This window comes from Heterodontus francisci, unplaced genomic scaffold (assembly GCF_036365525.1).
Source record: "Heterodontus francisci isolate sHetFra1 unplaced genomic scaffold, sHetFra1.hap1 HAP1_SCAFFOLD_772, whole genome shotgun sequence".
Lineage (NCBI taxonomy): Eukaryota > Metazoa > Chordata > Chondrichthyes > Heterodontiformes > Heterodontidae > Heterodontus > Heterodontus francisci.
Genome location: NW_027141483.1, coordinates 259,918 through 281,038, shown reverse-complemented (window position 1 = coordinate 281,038; position 21,121 = coordinate 259,918). Strand labels below are relative to the sequence as shown.

Sequence of the window (21,121 nt, the reverse complement as noted above, 5' to 3'; positions counted from 1 at the left end):
CACTGTAACACTCTGATATAACCAACACTCCTCACTGCAACGCTGATATAACCAACACTCCTCACTGTAACTCTGATATAACCAACACTCCTCACTGTAACTCTGATATAACCAACACTCCTCACTGTAACTCTGATATAACCAACACTCCTCACTGTAACTCTGATATAACCCACACTCCTCACTGTAACACTCTGATATAACCAACACTCCTCACTGCAACGCTGATATAACCCACACCCCTCACTGTAACGCTGATATAAAACACACTCCTCACTGTAACTCTGATACATCCCACACTCCTCACTGTAACTCTGCTATATCCCACACTCCGCACTGTAACTCTGATATATCCCACACTCCGCACTGTAACTCTGATATATCCCACACTCCGCACTGTAACTCTGATATATCCCACACTCCGCACTGTAACTCTGATATATCCCACACTCCGCACTGTAACTCTGATATATCCCACACTCCGCACTGTAACTCTGATATATCCCACACTGCGCACTGTAACTCTGATATATCCCACACTCCGCACTGTAACTCTGATATATCCCACACTCCTCACTGTAACTCTGACATAACCCACACCCCTCACTGTAACACTGATATATCCCACACCCCTCACTGTAACACTGATATATCCCACACCCCTCACTGTAACACTGATATAACCCACACCCCTCACTGTAACACTGATATATCCCACACTCCTCACTGTAACTCTTGATGTATCCCACACTCCTCACTGTAACTCTTGATGTATCCCACACCCCTCACTGTAACACACTGATATATCCCACACCCCTCACTGTAACACTGATGTAACCCACACCCCTCACTGTAACACTGATATATCCCACACCACTCACTGTAACACTGATATTACCCACACCCCTCACTGCAATACACTGATATATCCCACACCCCTCACTGTAACACTGATGTAACCCACACTCCTCACTGTAACACTGATATATCCCACACCACTCACTGGAACACTGATATTACCCACACCCCTCACTGCAATACACTGATATATCCCACACCCCTCACTGTAACACTGATAAATCCCACACTCCTCACTGTAACTCTGATATAACCCACACCCCTCACTGTAACACTGAAATATCCCACACCCCTCACTGTCACAATGATATATCCCACACCCCTCACTGCAACAATGATATATCCCACACCCCTCACTGTAACACTCTGATACATCCCACACCCCTCACTGCAACAATGATATATCGCACACCCCTCACTGTAACACTCTGATACATCCCACACCCCTTACCTTAACACTGATATATCCCACACCCCTCACTGTCACACACAGATATATCCCACACCCCTCACTGGAACACACAGATATATCCCACACCCCTCACTGTAACACATAGATATATCCCACACCCCTCATTGTAACACTGATACATCCCACACCCCTCACTGTAACACTGATATATCCCACACCCCTCATTGTCACACTGATATATCCCACACCCCTCATTGTAACACTGATATATCCCACACCCCTCATGGTAACACTGATACATCCCACACCCCTCACTGTCACACTGATATATCCCACACCCCTCATTGTAACACTAGAACATCCCACACCCCTCACTGTCACACTGATATATCCCACACCCCTCATTGTAACACTAGAACATCCCACACCCCTCACTGTCACACTGATATATCCCACACCCCTCACTGTCACACTGATATATCCCACACCCCTCACTGTAACACTGATATATCCCACACCCCTCACTGTAACACTCTGATATATCCCACACCCCTCACTGTAACACTGATATATCCCACACCCCTCACTGTAACACTGATATATCCCACACCCCTCATTGTAACACTGATATATCCCACAACCCTCATTGTAACACTGATACATCCCACACCCCTCACTGTAACACTGATATATCCCACACCCCTCACTGTAACACTGATATATCCCACACCCCTCATTGTAACACTGATATATCCCACAACCCTCATTGTAACACTGATATATCCCACACCCCTCACTGTAACACTGATACATCCCACACCCCTCACTGTAACACTGATATATCCCACACCCCTCACTGTAACACTGATATATCCCACACCCCTCACTGTAACACTGATACATCCCACACCCCTCATTGTAACACTGATACATCCCACACCCCTCACTGTAACACTGATATATCCCACACCCCTCACTGTAACACTGATATATCCCACACCCCTCACTGTAACACTGATACATCCCACACCCCTCACTGTAACACACTGATATATCCCACACCCCTCACTGTAACACACAGATATATCCCACACCCCTCACTGGAACACACAGATATATCCCACACCCCTCACTGTAACACACAGATATATCCCACACCCCTCATTGTAACACTGATACATCCCACACCCCTCACTGTAACACTGATACATCCCACACCCCTCACTGTAACACTGATATATCCCAGACCCCTCACTGGATAACTGATATATCCCACACCCCTCATTGTAACACTGATATATCCCACACCTCTCATGGTAACACTGATACATCCCACACCCCTCACTGTCACACTGATATATCCCACACCCCTCATTGTAACACTAGAACATCCCACACCCCTCACTGTCACACTGATATATCCCACACCCCTCACTGTAACACTGATATATCCCACACCCCTCATTGTAACACTGATATATCCCACAACCCTCACTGTAACACTGATATATCCCACACCCCTCATTGTAACACTGATACATCCCACACCCCTCATTGTAACACTGATACATCCCACACCCCTCATTGTAACATTGATACATCCCACACCCCTCACTGTAACACTGATATATCCCACACTCCTCACTGTAACTCTGATGTATCCCACACTCCTCACTGTAACTTTGATATATCCCACACCCCTCACTGTAACACACTGATATATCCCACACCCCTCACTGTAACACTGATATAACCCACACCCCTCACTGTAACACTGATATATCCCACACCACTCACTGTAACACTGATATTACCCACACCCCTCACTGCAACACACTGATATTACCCACACCCCTCACTGCAACACACTGATATATCCCACACCCCTCACTGTAACATTGATAAATCCCACACTCCTCACTGTAACACTCTGATATAACGCACACCCCTCACTGTAACAATGATATATCCCACATCCCTCACTGTAACACTGATATATCTCACACCCCTCACTGCAACAATGATATATCCCACACCCCTCACTGCAACACTCTGATACATCCCACACCCCTTACCGTAACACTGATATATCCCACACCCCTCACCGTAACACACAGATATATCCCACACCCCTCACTGTAACACACAGATATATCCCACACCCCTCACTGTAACACACAGATATATCCCACACCCCTCACTGTAACACACAGATATATCCCACACCCCTCACTGTCACACTCTGATATATGCCACACCCCTCACTGTAACATTGATATATCCCACACCCCTTACTGTAACACACTGATATATCCCACACCCCTCACTGGAACACTGATAAAACCCACACCCCTCACTGTAACACTGATATATCCCACACCCCTCACTGTAACACTGATATATCCCACACCCCTCACTGTAACACACTGATATATCCCACACCCCTCACTAACACTGATAAATCCCACACTCCTCACTAACACTGATAAATCCCACACTCCTCACTAACACTGATAAATCCCACACTCCTCACTAACACTGATAAATCCCACACTCCTCACTAACACTGATAAATCCCACACTCCTCACTGTAACTCTGATATAACCCACACCCCTCACTGTAACACTGAAATATCCCACACCCTTCACTGCAACACACTGATATATCCCACATCCCTCACTGTAACACTGATATCTCCCACACTCCTCACTGTAACACGGATATATCCCACACCCCTCACTGTAACACACTGATATATCCCACACCCCTCACTGTAACACTGATATATTCCACACCCCTCACTGTAACACTGATATATCCCACACTCCTCACTGTACCTCTGATATAACCCACACTCCTCACTGTAACTCTGATATAACCCACACTCCTCACTGTAACTCTGATATAACCCACACTCCTCACTGTAACACTGATATATCACACACCCCTCACTGCAACACTGATATAACCCACACCCCTCACTGTAACACTGATATATCCCGCACCCCTCACTGTAACACTGATATATCCCGCACCCCTCACTGTAACAGATATATCCCGCACCCCTCACTGTAACAGATATATCCCGCACCCCTCACTGCAACACTGATATATCCCACGCCCCTCACTGTAACACTGATATTATCCACACCCCTCACTGTAACACTGATATAACCCACACCCCTCACTGTAACACACAGATATATCCCACACCCCTCACTGTAACACTGATATATCCCGCACCCCTCACTGTAACACTGATATATCCCGCACCCCTCACTGTTGCACTGATATATCCCGCACCCCTCACTGTAACACTGATATATCCCGCACCCGTCACTGTAACACTGATATATCCCGCACCCCTCACTGTAGCACTGATATATCCCGCACCCCTCACTGCTGCACTGATATATCCCGCACCCCTCACTGCAACACTGATATATCCCGCACCCCTCACTGTAACACTGATATATCCCGCACCCCTCACTGTAACACTGATATATCCCGCACCCCTCACTGTAACACTGATATATGTCGCACCCCTCACTGTAACACTGATATATCCCGCACCCCTCACTGCAACACTGATATATCCCGCACCCCTCACTGTAACACTGATATATCCCGCACCCCTCACTGTAGCACTGATATATCCCGCACCCCTCACTGTAACACTGATATATCCCGCACCCCTCACTGTAACACTGATATATCCCGCACCCCTCACTGTAACACTGATATATCCCGCACCCCTCACTGTAACACTGATATATCCCGCACCCCTCACTGCAACACTGATATATCCCGCATCGGTATTCACCGAGGAGAGGGACATGACGGATGTTGAGGTGAGGGACAGATGTTTGATTACTCTAGGTCAAGTCGGCATAAGGAGGGAGGAAGTGTTGGGTATTCTAAAAGGCATTAAGGTGGACAAGTCCCCAGGTCCGGATGGGATCTATCACAGGTTACTGAGGGAAGCGAGAGAGGAAATAGCTGGGGCCTTAACAGATATCTTTGCAGCATCCTTAAACACGGGTGAGGTCCCGGAGGACTGGAGAATTGCTAATGTTGTCCGCTTGTTTAAGAAGGGTAGCAGGGATAATCCAGGTAATTATAGACCGGTGAGCCTGACGTCAGTGGTAGGGAAGCTGCTGGAGAAGATACTGAGGGATAGGATCTATTCCCATTTGGAAGAAAATGGGCTCATCAGTGATAGGCAACATGGTTTTGTGCAGGGAAGGTCATGTCTTACCAACTTAATAGAATTCTTTGAGGAAGTGACAAAGTTGATTGATGAGGGAAGGGCTGTCGATGTCATATACATGGACTTCAGTAAGGCGTTTGATAAGGTTCCCCATGGCAGGCTGATGGAGAAAGTGAAGGCGCTTGGGGTCCAAGGTGGACTAGCTAGATGGATAAAGAACTGGCTGGGCAACAGGAGACAGAGAGTAGCAGTAGAGGGGAGTTTCTCAAAATGGAGACGTGTGACCAGTGGTGTTCCACAGGGATCCGTGCTGGGACCACTGTTGTTTGTGAGATACATTAATGATTTGGAGGAAAGTATAGGTGGACTGATTAGCAAGTTTGCAGACGACACTAAGATTGGTGGAGTAGCAGATAGTGAAGGGGACTGTCAGAGAATACAGCAGAATATAGATAGATTGGAGAGTTGGGCAGAGAAATGGCAGATGGAGTTCAATCAGGGCAAATGCGAGGTGATGCATTTTGGAAGATCCAATTCAAGAGTGAACTATACAGTAAATGGAAAAGTCCTGGGGAAAATTGATGTGCAGAGAGATTTGGGTGTTCAGGTCCACTGTTCCCTGAAGGTGGCAACGCAGGTAAATAGAGTGGTCAAGAAGGCATACGGCATGCTTTCCTTCATCGGACGGGGCATTGAGTACAAGAGTTGGCAGGTCATGTTACAGTTGTATAGGACTTTGGTTCGGCCACATTTGGAATACTGCGTACAGTTCTGGTCGCCACATTATCAAAAGGATGTGGATGCTTTGGAGAGGGTGCAGAGGAGGTTCACCAGGATGTTGCCTGGTATGGAGGGCGCTAGCTATGAAGAGAGGTTGAGCAGATTAGGATTATTTTCATTAGAAAGACGGAGGTTGAGGGGGGACCTGATTGAGGTGTACAAAATCATGAGAGGTATAGACAGGGTGGACAGCAAGAGGCTTTTTCCCAGAGTGGGGGTTTCAATTACTAGAGGACACGAGTTCAAAGTGAAAGGGGAAATTGTTTAGGGGGGATATGCGTGGAAAGTTCTTTACGCAGAGGGTGGTGGGCACCTGGAACGCGTTGCCAGCGGAGGTGGTAGACGCGGGCACGATGGAGTCTTTTAAGATGTATCTAGACAGATACATGAAAGGGCAGGAAGAAAAGAGATACAGAACCTTAGAAAATAGGCGACATGTTTAGAGAGAGGATCTGGATCGGCGCAGGCTTAGAGGGCCGAAGGGCCTGTTCCTGTGCTGTAATTATCTTTGTTCTTTGTTCTTTTTTATCCCACGCTCCTCACTGCGACACTGATATATCCCGCGCCCCTCACTGCGACACTGATATATCCCGCGCCCCTCACTGCGACACTGATATATCCCGCGCCCCTCACTGCGACACTGATATATCCCGCGCCCCTCACTGGAACACTGATATATCCCACACCCCTCACTGGAACACTGATATATCCCACACTCCTCACTGTAACTCTGATATAACCCACACTCCTCACTGTAACTCTGATATAACCCACACTCCTCACTGTAACTCTGATATATCCCACACCCCTCACTGTAACTCTGATATAACCCACACTCCTCACTGTAACTCTGATATAACCCACACTCCTCACTGTAACTCTGATATAACCCACACTCCTCACTGTAACTCTGATATAACCCACACTCCTCACTGTAACTCTGATATAACCCACACTCCTCACTGTAACTCTGACATAAGCCACACTCCTCACTGTAACTCTGACATAACCCACACTCCTCACTGTAACTCTGATATAACCCACACTCCTCACTGTAACTCTGACATAAGCCACACTCCTCACTGTAACTCTGACATAACCCACACTCCTCACTGTAACTCTGACATAAGCCACACTCCTCACTGTAACTCTGATATAACCCACACTCCTCACTGTAACTCTGATATAACCCACACTCCTCACTGTAACTCTGATATATCCCACACCCCTCACTGTAACTCTGATATAACCCACACTCCTCACTGTAACTCTGACATAAGCCACACTCCTCACTGTAACTCTGACATAACCCACACTCCTCACTGTAACTCTGACATCAGCCACACTCCTCACAGTAACTCTGACATAACCCACACTCCTCACTGTAACTCTGACAGAACCCACACTCCTCACTGTAACTCTGACAGAACCCACACTCCTCACTGTAACTCTGACAGAACCCACACTCCTCACTGTAACTCTGACAGAAGCCACACTCCTCACTGTAACTCTGACAGAAGCCACACTCCTCACTGTAACTCTGATATAACCCACACTCCTCACTGTAACTCTGATATAACCCACACTCCTCACTGTAACTCTGATATAACCCACACTCCTCACTGTAACTCTGATATATCCCACACTCCTCACTGTTACTCTGATATATCCCACACTCCTCACTGTTACTCTGATATATCCCACACTCCTCACTGTTACTCTGATATATCCCACACTCCTCACTGTAACTCTGATAAATCCCACACTCCTCACTGTAACTCTTATATATCCCACACTCCTCACTGTAACTCTTATATATCCCACACTCCTCACTGTTACTCTGATATATCCCACACTCCTCACTGTTACTCTGATATATCCCACACTCCTCACTGTTACTCTGACAGAACCCACACTCCTCACTGTAACTCTGACAGAACCCACACTCCTCACTGTAACTCTGACAGAACCCACACTCCTCACTGTAACTCTGACAGAACCCACACTCCTCACTGTAACTCTGACAGAACCCACACTCCTCACTGTAACTCTGACAGAACCCACACTCCTCACTGTAACTCTGACAGAACCCACACTCCTCACTGTAACTCTGACAGAACCCACACTCCTCACAGTAACTCTTATATATCCCACACTCCTCACTGTAACTCTTATATATCCCACACTCCTCACTGTTACTCTGATATATCCCACACTCCTCACTGTTACTCTGATATATCCCACACTCCTCACTGTTACTCTGACAGAACCCACACTCCTCACTGTAACTCTGACATCAGCCACACTCCTCACAGTAACTCTGACATAACCCACACTCCTCACTGTAACTCTGACAGAACCCACACTCCTCACTGTAACTCTGACAGAACCCACACTCCTCACTGTAACTCTGACAGAACCCACACTCCTCACTGTAACTCTGACAGAACCCACACTCCTCACTGTAACTCTGACAGAACCCACACTCCTCACTGTAACTCTGACAGAACCCACACTCCTCACTGTAACTCTGACAGAACCCACACTCCTCACTGTAACTCTGATATAACCCACACTCCTCACTGTAACTCTGATAGAACCCACACTCCTCACTGTAACTCTGACAGAACCCACACTCCTCACTGTTACTCTGATATATCCCACACTCCTCACTGTTACTCTGATATATCCCACACTCCTCACTGTTACTCTGATATATCCCACACTCCTCACTGTAACTCTGATAAATCCCACACTCCTCACTGTAACTCTTATATATCCCACACTCCTCACTGTAACTCTTATATATCCCACACTCCTCACTGTTACTCTGATATATCCCACACTCCTCACTGTTACTCTGATATATCCCACACTCCTCACTGTTACTCTGACAGAACCCACACTCCTCACTGTAACTCTGACAGAACCCACACTCCTCACTGTAACTCTGACAGAACCCACACTCCTCACTGTAACTCTGACAGAACCCACACTCCTCACTGTAACTCTGACAGAACCCACACTCCTCACTGTAACTCTGACAGAACCCACACTCCTCACTTTAACTCTGACAGAACCCACACTCCTCACTGTAACTCTGACAGAACCCACACTCCTCACTGTAACTCTGACAGAACCCACACTCCTCACTGTAACTCTGATATAACCCACACTCCTCACTGTAACTCTGATAGAACCCACACTCCTCACTGTAACTCTGATATAACCCACACTCCTCACTGTAACTCTGATATAACCCACACTCCTCACTGTAACTCTGATATAACCCACACTCCTCACTGTAACTCTGATATAACCCACACCCCTCACTGTAACTCTGATATAAGCCACACTCCTCACTGTAACTCTGATATAAGCCACACTCCTCACTGTAACTCTGATATAACCCACACTCCTCACTGTAACTCTGATATAACCCACACTCCTCACTGTAACTCTGATATAACCCACACTCCTCACTGTAACTCTGATATAACCCACACTCCTCACTGTAACTCTGATATAACCCACACTCCCCACTCTAACTCTGATATATCCCACACTCCCCACTCTAACTCTGATATATCCCACACTCCTCACTGTAACTCTTATATATCCCAAACTCCTCACTGTTACTCTGATATATCCCACACTCCTCACTGTTACTCTGATATATCCCACACTCCTCACTGTTACTCTGACAGAACCCACACTCCTCACTGTAACTCTGACAGAACCCACACTCCTCACTGTAACTCTGACAGAACCCACACTCCTCACTGTAACTCTGACAGAACCCACACTCCTCACTGTAACTCTGACAGAACCCACACTCCTCACTGTAACTCTGACAGAACCCACACTCCTCACTGTAACTCTGACAGAACCCACACTCCTCACAGTAACTCTTATATATCCCACACTCCTCACTGTAACTCTTATATATCCCACACTCCTCACTGTTACTCTGATATATCCCACACTCCTCACTGTTACTCTGACAGAACCCACACTCCTCACTGTAACTCTGACATCAGCCACACTCCTCACAGTAACTCTGACATAACCCACACTCCTCACTGTAACTCTGACAGAACCCACACTCCTCACTGTAACTCTGACAGAACCCACACTCCTCACTGTAACTCTGACAGAACCCACACTCCTCACTGTAACTCTGACAGAACCCACACTCCTCACTGTAACTCTGACAGAACCCACACTCCTCACTGTAACTCTGACAGAACCCACACTCCTCACTGTAACTCTGACAGAACCCACACTCCTCACTGTAACTCTGACAGAACCCACACTCCTCACTGTAACTCTGATATAACCCACACTCCTCACTGTAACTCTGATAGAACCCACACTCCTCACTGTAACTCTGACAGAACCCACACTCCTCACTGTTACTCTGATATATCCCACACTCCTCACTGTTACTCTGATATATCCCACACTCCTCACTGTTACTCTGATATATCCCACACTCCTCACTGTAACTCTGATAAATCCCACACTCCTCACTGTAACTCTTATATATCCCACACTCCTCACTGTAACTCTTATATATCCCACACTCCTCACTGTTACTCTGATATATCCCACACTCCTCACTGTTACTCTGATATATCCCACACTCCTCACTGTTACTCTGACAGAACCCACACTCCTCACTGTAACTCTGACAGAACCCACACTCCTCACTGTAACTCTGACAGAACCCACACTCCTCACTGTAACTCTGACAGAACCCACACTCCTCACTGTAACTCTGACAGAACCCACACTCCTCACTTTAACTCTGACAGAACCCACACTCCTCACTGTAACTCTGACAGAACCCACACTCCTCACTGTAACTCTGATATAACCCACACTCCTCACTGTAACTCTGATAGAACCCACACTCCTCACTGTAACTCTGATATAACCCACACTCCTCACTGTAACTCTGATATAACCCACACTCCTCACTGTAACTCTGATATAACCCACACTCCTCACTGTAACTCTGATATAACCCACACTCCTCACTGTAACTCTGATATAACCCACACCCCTCACTGTAACTCTGATATAAGCCACACTCCTCACTGTAACTCTGATATAAGCCACACTCCTCACTGTAACTCTGATATAACCCACACTCCTCACTGTAACTCTGATATAACCCACACTCCTCACTGTAACTCTGATATAACCCACACTCCTCACTGTAACTCTGATATAACCCACACTCCTCACTGTAACTCTGATATAACCCACACTCCCCACTCTAACTCTGATATATCCCACACTCCTCACTGTTACTCTGATATATCCCACACTCCTCACTGTAACTCTGATAAATCCCACACTCCTCACTGTAACTCTTATATATCCCACACTCCTCACTGTAACTCTTATATATCCCACACTCCTCACTGTTACTCTGATATATTGCACACTCCTCACTGTTACTCTGATATATCCCACACTCCTCACTGTTACTCTGATATATCCCACACTCCTCACTGTTACTCTGATATATCCCACACTCCTCACTGTAACTCTGATATATCCCACACTCCTCACTGTAACTCTGATATATCCCACACTCCTCACTGTAACTCTTATATATCCCACACTCCTCACTGTAACACACTGATATATCCCACACCCCTCACTGGAACACTCTGATATATTCCACACCCCTCACTGTAACAATGATATATCCCACACCCCTCACTGTAACACTGATATATCCCACACCCCTCACTGTAACACTGATATATCCCACACCCCAAACTGCAACACTGATATATCCCACACCCCTCACTGTAACACTGATATATCCCACACCCCTCACTGTAACACTCTGATATATTCCACACCCCTCACTGTAACACTGATATATCCCACACCCCTCACTGTAACACTGATATATCCCACACCCCTCACTGTAACACTGATATATCCCACACCCCTCACTGTAACACTGATATATCCCACACCCCTCACTGTAACACTGATATATCCCACACCCCAAACTGTAACACTGATATATCCCACACCCCTCACTGTAACTCTGATATAACCCACACCCCTCACTGTAACTCTGATATATCCCACACTCCTCACTGTAACTCTGATATATCCCACACTCCCCACTGTAACTCTGATATATCCCACACTCCCCACTGTAACTCTGATATATCCCACACTCCCCACTGTAACTCTGATATATCCCACACTCCCCACTGTTACTCTGATATATCCCACACTCCTCACTGTTACTCTGATATATCCCACACTCCTCACTGTTACTCTGATATATCCCACACTCCTCACTGTTACTCTGATATATCCCACACTCCTCACTGTTACTCTGATATATCCCACACTCCTCACTGTTACTCTGATATATCCCACACTCCTCACTGTTACTCTGATATATCCCACACTCCTCACTGTTACTCTGATATATCCCACACTCCTCACTGTTACTCTGATATATCCCACACTCCTCACTGTTACTCTGATATATCCCACACTCCTCACTGTTACTCTGATATATCCCACACTCCTCACTGTTACTCTGATATATCCCACACTCCTCACTGTAACTCTTATATATCCCACACTCCTCACTGTAACTCTTATATATCCCACACTCCTCACTGTAACACACTGATATATCCCACACCCCTCACTGTAACACTCTGATATATTCCACACCCCTCACTGTAACACTGATATATCCCACACCCCTCACTGTAACACTGATATATCCCACACCCCTCACTGTAACACTGATATATCCCACACCCCTCACTGTAACACTGATATATCCCACACCCCTCACTGGAACACTGATATATCCCGCACCCCTCACTGCAACACTGATATATCCCGCACTCCTCACTGTCACACTGATATATCCCACACCCCTCACTGTCACACTGATATATCCCGCACCCCTCACTGTAACTCTGATATATCCCGCACTCCTCACTGTCACACTGATATATCCCACACCCCTCACTGTAACATTGATATATCCCACACCCCTCACTGTAACATTGATCTCTCCCACACCCCTCACTGTAACACTGATATATCCCACACCCCTCACTGTAACATTGATATATCCCACACCCCTCACTGTAACATTGATCTCTCCCACACCCCTCACTGTAACACTGATATATCCCACACCCCTCACTGTAACATTGATATATCCCACACCCCTCACTGTAACATTGATCTCTCCCACACCCCTCAATGTAACACTGATATATCCCACACCCCTCACGGTAACATTGATATATCCCACACCCCTCACTGTCACACTGATATATCCCACACCCCTCACTGTAACATTGATCTCTCCCACACCCCTCACTGTAACAGTGATATATCCCACACCCCTCACTGTAACATTGATCTCTCCCACACCCCTCACTGTAACACTGATATATCCCACACCCCTCACTGTAACATTGATATATCCCACACCCCTCACTGTCACACTGATATATCCCACACCCCTCACTGTAACATTGATCTCTCCCACACCCCTCACTGTAACACTGATATATCCCACACCCCTCACTGTAACATTGATCTCTCCCACACCCCTCACTGTAACAATGATATATCCCACACCCCTCACTGTCACACTGATATATCCCGCACCCCTCACTGTAACTCTGATATATCCCGCACTCCTCACTGTCACACTGATATATCCCACACCCCTCACTGTAACATTGATATATCCCACACCCCTCACTGTAACATTGATCTCTCCCACACCCCTCACTGTAACACTGATATATCCCACACCCCTCACTGTAACATTGATATATCCCACACCCCTCACTGTAACATTGATCTCTCCCACACCCCTCACTGTAACACTGATATATCCCACACCTCTGACTGTAACACTGATATATCCCACACCCCTCACTGTAACATTGATCTCTCCCACACCCCTCACTGTAACACTGATATATCCCACACCCCTCACTGTAACACTCTGATATATTCCACACCCCTCACTGTAACGCTGATATATCCCACACCCCTCACTGTAACGCTGATATATCCCACACCCCTCACTGTAACGCTGATATATCCCACACCCCTCACTGTAACGCTGATATATCCCACACCCCTCACTGTAACGCTGATATATCCCACACCCCTCACTGTAACTCTGATATATCCCACACTCCCCACTGTAACTCTTATATATCCCACACTCCTCACTGTTACTCTGATGTATCCCACACTCCTCACTGTTACTCTGATATATCCCACACTCCTCACTGTTACTCTGATATATCCCACACTCCTCACTGTTACTCTGATATATCCCACACTCCTCACTGTTACTCTGATATATCCCACACTCCTCACTGTTACTCTGATATATCCCACACTCCTCACTGTTACTCTGATATATCCCACACTCCTCACTGTTACTCTGATATATCCCACACTCCTCACTGTAACTCTGATATATCCCACACTCCTCACTGTAACTGATATATCCCACACTCCTCACTGTAACTCTGACATAAGCCACACTCCTCACTGTAACTCTGACATAACCCACACTCCTCACTGTAACTCTGACATCAGCCACACTCCTCACTGTAACTCTGACATAACCCACACTCCTCACTGTAACTCTGACAGAACCCACACTCCTCACTGTAACTCTGACAGAACCCACACTCCTCACTGTAACTCTGACAGAACCCACACTCCTCACTGTAACTCTGACAGAACCCACACTCCTCACTGTAACTCTGACAGAACCCACACTCCTCACTGTAACTCTGACAGAACCCACACTCCTCACTGTAACTCTGACAGAACCCACACTCCTCACTGTAACTCTGACAGAACCCACACTCCTCACTGTAACTCTGATATAACCCACACTCCTCACTGTAACTCTGATATAACCCACACTCCTCACTGTAACTCTGATATAACCCACACTCCTCACTGTAACTCTGATATAACCCACACTCCTCACTGTAACTCTGATATAACCCACACTCCTCACTGTAACTCTGATATATCCCACACTCCTCACTGTTACTCTGATATATCCCACACTCCTCACTGTTACTCTGATATATCCCACACTCCTCACTGTTACTCTGATATATCCCACACTCCTCACTGTAACTCTTATATATCCCACACTCCTCACTGTAACTCTTATATATCCCACACTCCTCACTGTAACTCTTATATATCCCACACTCCTCACTGTAACTCTTATATATCCCACACTCCTCACTGTAACACACTGATATATCCCACACCCCTCACTGTAACACTCTGATATATTCCACACCCCTCACTGTAACACTGATATATCCCACACCCCTCACTGTAACACTGATATATCCCACACCCCTCACTGTAACACTGATATATCCCACACCCCTCACTGTAACACTGATATATCCCACACCCCTCACTGGAACACTGATATATCCCGCACCCCTCACTGCAACACTGATATATCCCGCACTCCTCACTGTCACACTGATATATCCCGCACCCCTCACTGTCACACTGATATATCCCGCACCCCTCACTGTAACTCTGATATATCCCGCACTCCTCACTGTCACACTGATATATCCCACACCCCTCACTGTAACATTGATATATCCCACACCCCTCACTGTAACATTGATCTCTCACACACCCGTCACTGTAACACTGATATATCCCACACCCCTCACTGTAACATTGATATATCCCACACCCCTCACTGTAACATTGATCTCTCCCACACCCCTCACTGTAACACTGATATATCCCACACCCCTCACTGTAACATTGATATATCCCACACCCCTCACTGTAACATTGATCTCTCCCACACCCCTCACTGTAACACTGATATATCCCACACCCCTCACTGTAACATTGATATATCCCACACCCCTCACTGTCACACTGATATATCCCACACCCCTCACTGTAACATTGATCTCTCCCACACCCCTCACTGTAACATTGATATATCCCACACCCCTCACTGTAACATTGATCTCTCCCACACCCCTCACTGTAACACTGATATATCCCACACCCCTCACTGTAACATTGATATATCCCACACCCCTCACTGTCACACTGATATATCCCACACCCCTCACTGTAACATTGATCTCTCCCACACCCCTCACTGTAACACTGATATATCCCACACCCCTCACTGTAACATTGATCTCTCCCACACCCCTCACTGTAACAATGATATATCCCACACCCCTCACTGTCACACTGATATATCCCGCACCCCTCACTGTAACTCTGATATATCCCGCACTCCTCACTGTCACACTGATATATCCCACACCCCTCACTGTAACATTGATCTCTCCCACACCCCTCACTGTAACACTGATATATCCCACACCCCTCACTGTAACATTGATATATCCCACACCCCTCACTGTAACATTGATCTCTCCCACACCCCTCACTGTAACACTGATATATCCCACACCTCTCACTGTAACACTGATATATCCCACACCCCTCACTGTAACATTGATCTCTCCCACACCCCTCACTGTAACACTGATATATCCCACACCCCTCACTGTAACACTCTGATATATTCCACACCCCTCACTGTAACGCTGATATATCCCACACCCCTCACTGTAACGCTGATATATCCCACACCCCTCACTGTAACGCTGATATATCCCACACCCCTCACTGTAACGCTGATATATCCCACACCCCTCACTGTAACGCTGATATATCCCACACCCCTCACTGTAACTCTGATATATCCCACACTCCCCACTGTAACTCTTATATATCCCACACTCCTCACTGTTACTCTGATGTATCCCACACTCCTCACTGTTACTCTGATATATCCCACACTCCTCACTGTTACTCTGATATATCCCACACTCCTCACTGTTACTCTGATATATCCCACACTCCTCACTGTTACTCTGATATATCCCACACTCCTCACTGTTACTCTGATATATCCCACACTCCTCACTGTTACTCTGATATATCCCACACTCCTCACTGTTACTCTGATATATCCCACACTCCTCACTGTTACTCTGATATATCCCACACTCCTCACTGTTACTCTGATATATCCCACACTCCTCACTGTAACTCTGATATATCCCACACTCCTCACTGTAACTCTGATATATCCCACACTCCTCACTGTAACTCTGACATAAGCCACACTCCTCACTGTAACTCTGACATAACCCACACTCCTCACTGTAACTCTGACATAACCCACACTCCTCACTGTAACTCTGACATCAGCCACACTCCTCACTGTAACTCTGACATAACCCACACTCCTCACTGTAACTCTGACAGAACCCACACTCCTCACTGTAACTCTGACAGAACCCACACTCCTCACTGTAACTCTGACAGAACCCACACTCCTCACTGTAACTCTGACAGAACCCACACTCCTCACTGTAACTCTGACAGAACCCACACTCCTCACTGTAACTCTGACAGAACCCACACTCCTCACTGTAACTCTGACAGAACCCACACTCCTCACTGTAACTCTGACAGAACCCACACTCCTCACTGTAACTCTGATATAACCCACACTCCTCACTGTAACTCTGATATAACCCACACTCCTCACTGTAACTCTGATATAACCCACACTCCTCACTGTAACTCTGATATAACCCACACTCCTCACTGTAACTCTGATATAACCCACACTCCTCACTGTAACTCTGATATAACCCACACTCCTCACTGTAACTCTGATATATCCCACACTCCTCACTGTAACTCTGATATATCCCACACTCCTCACTGTAACACTGATATATCCCACACTCCCCACTGTAACTCTGATATATCCCACACTCCCCACTGTTACTCTGATATATCCCACACTCCCCACTGTTACTCTGATATATCCCACACTCCCCACTGTAACTCTGATATATCCCACACTCCTCACTGTAACTCTGATATATCCCACACTCCTCACTGTAACTCTGATATATCCCACACTCCTCACTGTTACTCTGATATATCCCACACTCCTCACTGTTACTCTGATATATCCCACACTCCTCACTGTTACTCTGATATATCCCACACTCCTCACTGTTACTCTGATATATCCCACACTCCTCACTGTAACTCTGATATATCCCACACTCCTCACTGTAACTCTGATATATCCCACACTCCTCACTGTAACTCTTATATATCCCACACTCCTCACTGTAACTCTTATATATCCCACACTCCTCACTGTTACTCTGATATATCCCACACTCCTCACTGTTACTCTGATATATCCCACACTCCTCACTGTTACTCTGATATATCCCACACTCCTCACTGTTACTCTGATATATCCCACACTCCTCACTGTTACTCTGATATATCCCACACTCCTCACTGTTACTCTGATATATCCCACACTCCTCACTGTTACTCTGATATATCCCACACTCCTCACTGTTACTCTGATATATCCCACACTCCTCACTGTAACTCTGATATATCCCACACTCCTCACTGTAACTCTTATATATCCCACACTCCTCACTGTAACTCTTATATATCCCACACTCCTCACTGTAACACACTGATATATTCCACACCCCTCACTGTAACAATGATATATCCCACACCCCTCACTGTAACACTGATATATCCCACACTCCTCACTGTAACACTGATATATCCCACACCCCTCACTGTAACACTGATATAACCCACACTCCTCACTGTAACCCTGATATAACCCACACTCCTCACTGTAACTCTGATATAACCCACACTCCTCACTGTAACTCAGATATAACCCACACTCCTCACTGTAACTCAGATATAACCCACACTCCTCACTGTAACTCTGATATAACCCACACTCCTCACTGTAACTCTGATATATCCCACACCCCTCACTGTAACACTGATATATCCCACACCCCTCACTGTAACACTGATATATCCCACACCCCTCACTGTAACACTGATATATCCCACACCCTTCACTGTAACATTGATATATCCCACACCCCTCACTGTAACACTGATATATCCCACACCCCTCACTGTAACACTCTGATACATCCCACACCCCTCAGTCTTACACTCTGAAATATCCCACGCCCCTCACAGTAACACTCTGATATACCTCACTCCCCTCAGTCTAACACTCTGATATATCCCACACCCCTCACTGTAACACTCTGATGTACCTCACTCCCCTTAGTCTAACACTCTGATATATCCCACGCCCCTCACAGTAACACTCTGATATACCTCACTCCCCTCACTGTAACACTCTGATATATCCCACACCCCTCACTGTAACCCTCTGATATATCCCACAGCCTCTTTGTCTAACCTGCAGTATGTAATCGAGAGCAAGATGACAGAAACACTTGTGTGTTGCGAGAAGGATGTGGCTGCTCTCTTCAGCCTCCTGTGTGCGTTGTCTCGAGACTTGCCCATTCTTTAACAAAGCCAGCTCCAGCTCCTCGCTGATCCGATCAAAGTCCCTCTTCATGTCCCACAGTCGCCAAATATCCCTGGGGAACATCAAACATTGAAGAGCCAAGCTCTGTCTACACTGTCCTCATCAAACACACCCCAGGACAGGTACAGCACGAGGGTTAGATACAGAGTAAAGCTCCCGCTACAAAAAAGAAAACGGGGTTTCCTGCTGCCTGATTGGATTGCTGAGCGCTGGTTGCAGCAATGAGGTTCAGCTGACAGTGCTATCCCCCATCAAACATTCCCAGAACAGGCACAGCACTGTGGGGGGGGGCGTTAGATACAGAGTAAAGCTCCCTCTACACTGTCCCCCATCAAACATTCCCAGAACAGGTACATCACGGGGTGGGGGGGGGGTTAGATACAGAGTAAAGCTCCCTCTCCACTGTTGTGTCAAACATTATACTCACTGTGTGATGATTTTCTGCAGCTGAGTTTTAAGTGATCGGTCTAGCTGATCACACAGCATCTAAAAGACAGAAACTTCAGAATTAACACCACCCCTTCGCCTTCAGACAACACGTCTCACAAGCACGACCCACGCAGAAACATGCACAGGGATACCCTCACCCAAATACACAGACACACCCACACCCCCTTCAACATTCACTCCCTCCACCACCGACGCACAGTGGCAGCAGTGTGTACCCTCTACAAGATGCACTGCAGCAACGCTCCAAGGCTCCTTTGACAGCAGCTTCCAAACCCGCGACCTCTACCACCTAGAAGGACGAGGGCAGCGGACGCATTGGGAACACCTCCACGAACAAGTGCCCGGCCAAGCCACGCACCATCCTGACTTGGAACTATATCTGCCGTTCCTTCGCTGTCGCGGGGTCAAGATCCTGGAACTCCCTTCCGAACAGCACTGTGGGTGTACCTACCCCACATGGACTGCAGCGGTTCAAGAAGACAGCTCACCACCACCTTCTCAAGGGCAATTAGGGATGGGCAATAAATGCTGGCCTGGCCAGCGACGCCCACATCCCATGAATGAATTTAAAAAAGCACCCCAAAGGAGGAGAGAGAGGCAGAGAGGTTCAGGGAGGGAATTCCAGAGCTCAGGGACCCAGGCAGCTGAGGGCACGGCCGCCAAAGGTGCAGCGATGGGAATCGGGGGATGGGCAAGACGCCGGGAGTGGAGGAGTGCAGAGATCTCGGAGGGTCGTAGGGACTGGAGGAGGTGACAGAAATAGTGAGTGTTGTAGGGGATGGAGGAGGTTACAGGGATAGGGAGGGTTGTAGGGGATGGAGGAGGTTACAGGGATAGGGAGGATTGTAGGGG

The 21,121-nt window shown here is 46.9% G+C and overlaps 2 protein-coding genes across 4 annotated transcripts in view; one reads left to right on the top strand and one right to left on the bottom strand.

The window, feature by feature from the left end:
- LOC137363814 (arf-GAP with coiled-coil, ANK repeat and PH domain-containing protein 2-like) overlaps nucleotides 1–20,300 on the bottom strand; it is a 67,884-nt gene extending 47,584 nt beyond the window's left edge. For all 3 annotated transcript variants that reach the window (XM_068027370.1, XM_068027371.1, XM_068027372.1), the window contains exons 1-2: nucleotides 20,247–20,300; nucleotides 19,688–19,871 (exon numbers count right to left, since the gene is read on the bottom strand). In XM_068027370.1, the coding sequence (XP_067883471.1) occupies nucleotides 19,688–19,849 (162 nt within the window). In that variant the 5' untranslated portion in view covers nucleotides 19,850–19,871; nucleotides 20,247–20,300. The remainder of the gene's footprint in view (nucleotides 1–19,687; nucleotides 19,872–20,246) is intronic.
- A 656-nt stretch (nucleotides 20,301–20,956) lies between these two features.
- Nucleotides 20,957–21,121, top strand: part of LOC137363819 (leucine-rich repeat-containing protein 23-like) — a 7,609-nt gene continuing 7,444 nt past the window's right edge. The window contains exon 1 of the mRNA XM_068027378.1: nucleotides 20,957–21,003. Coding sequence (XP_067883479.1) covers nucleotides 20,957–21,003 — 47 coding nt within the window. The remainder of the gene's footprint in view (nucleotides 21,004–21,121) is intronic.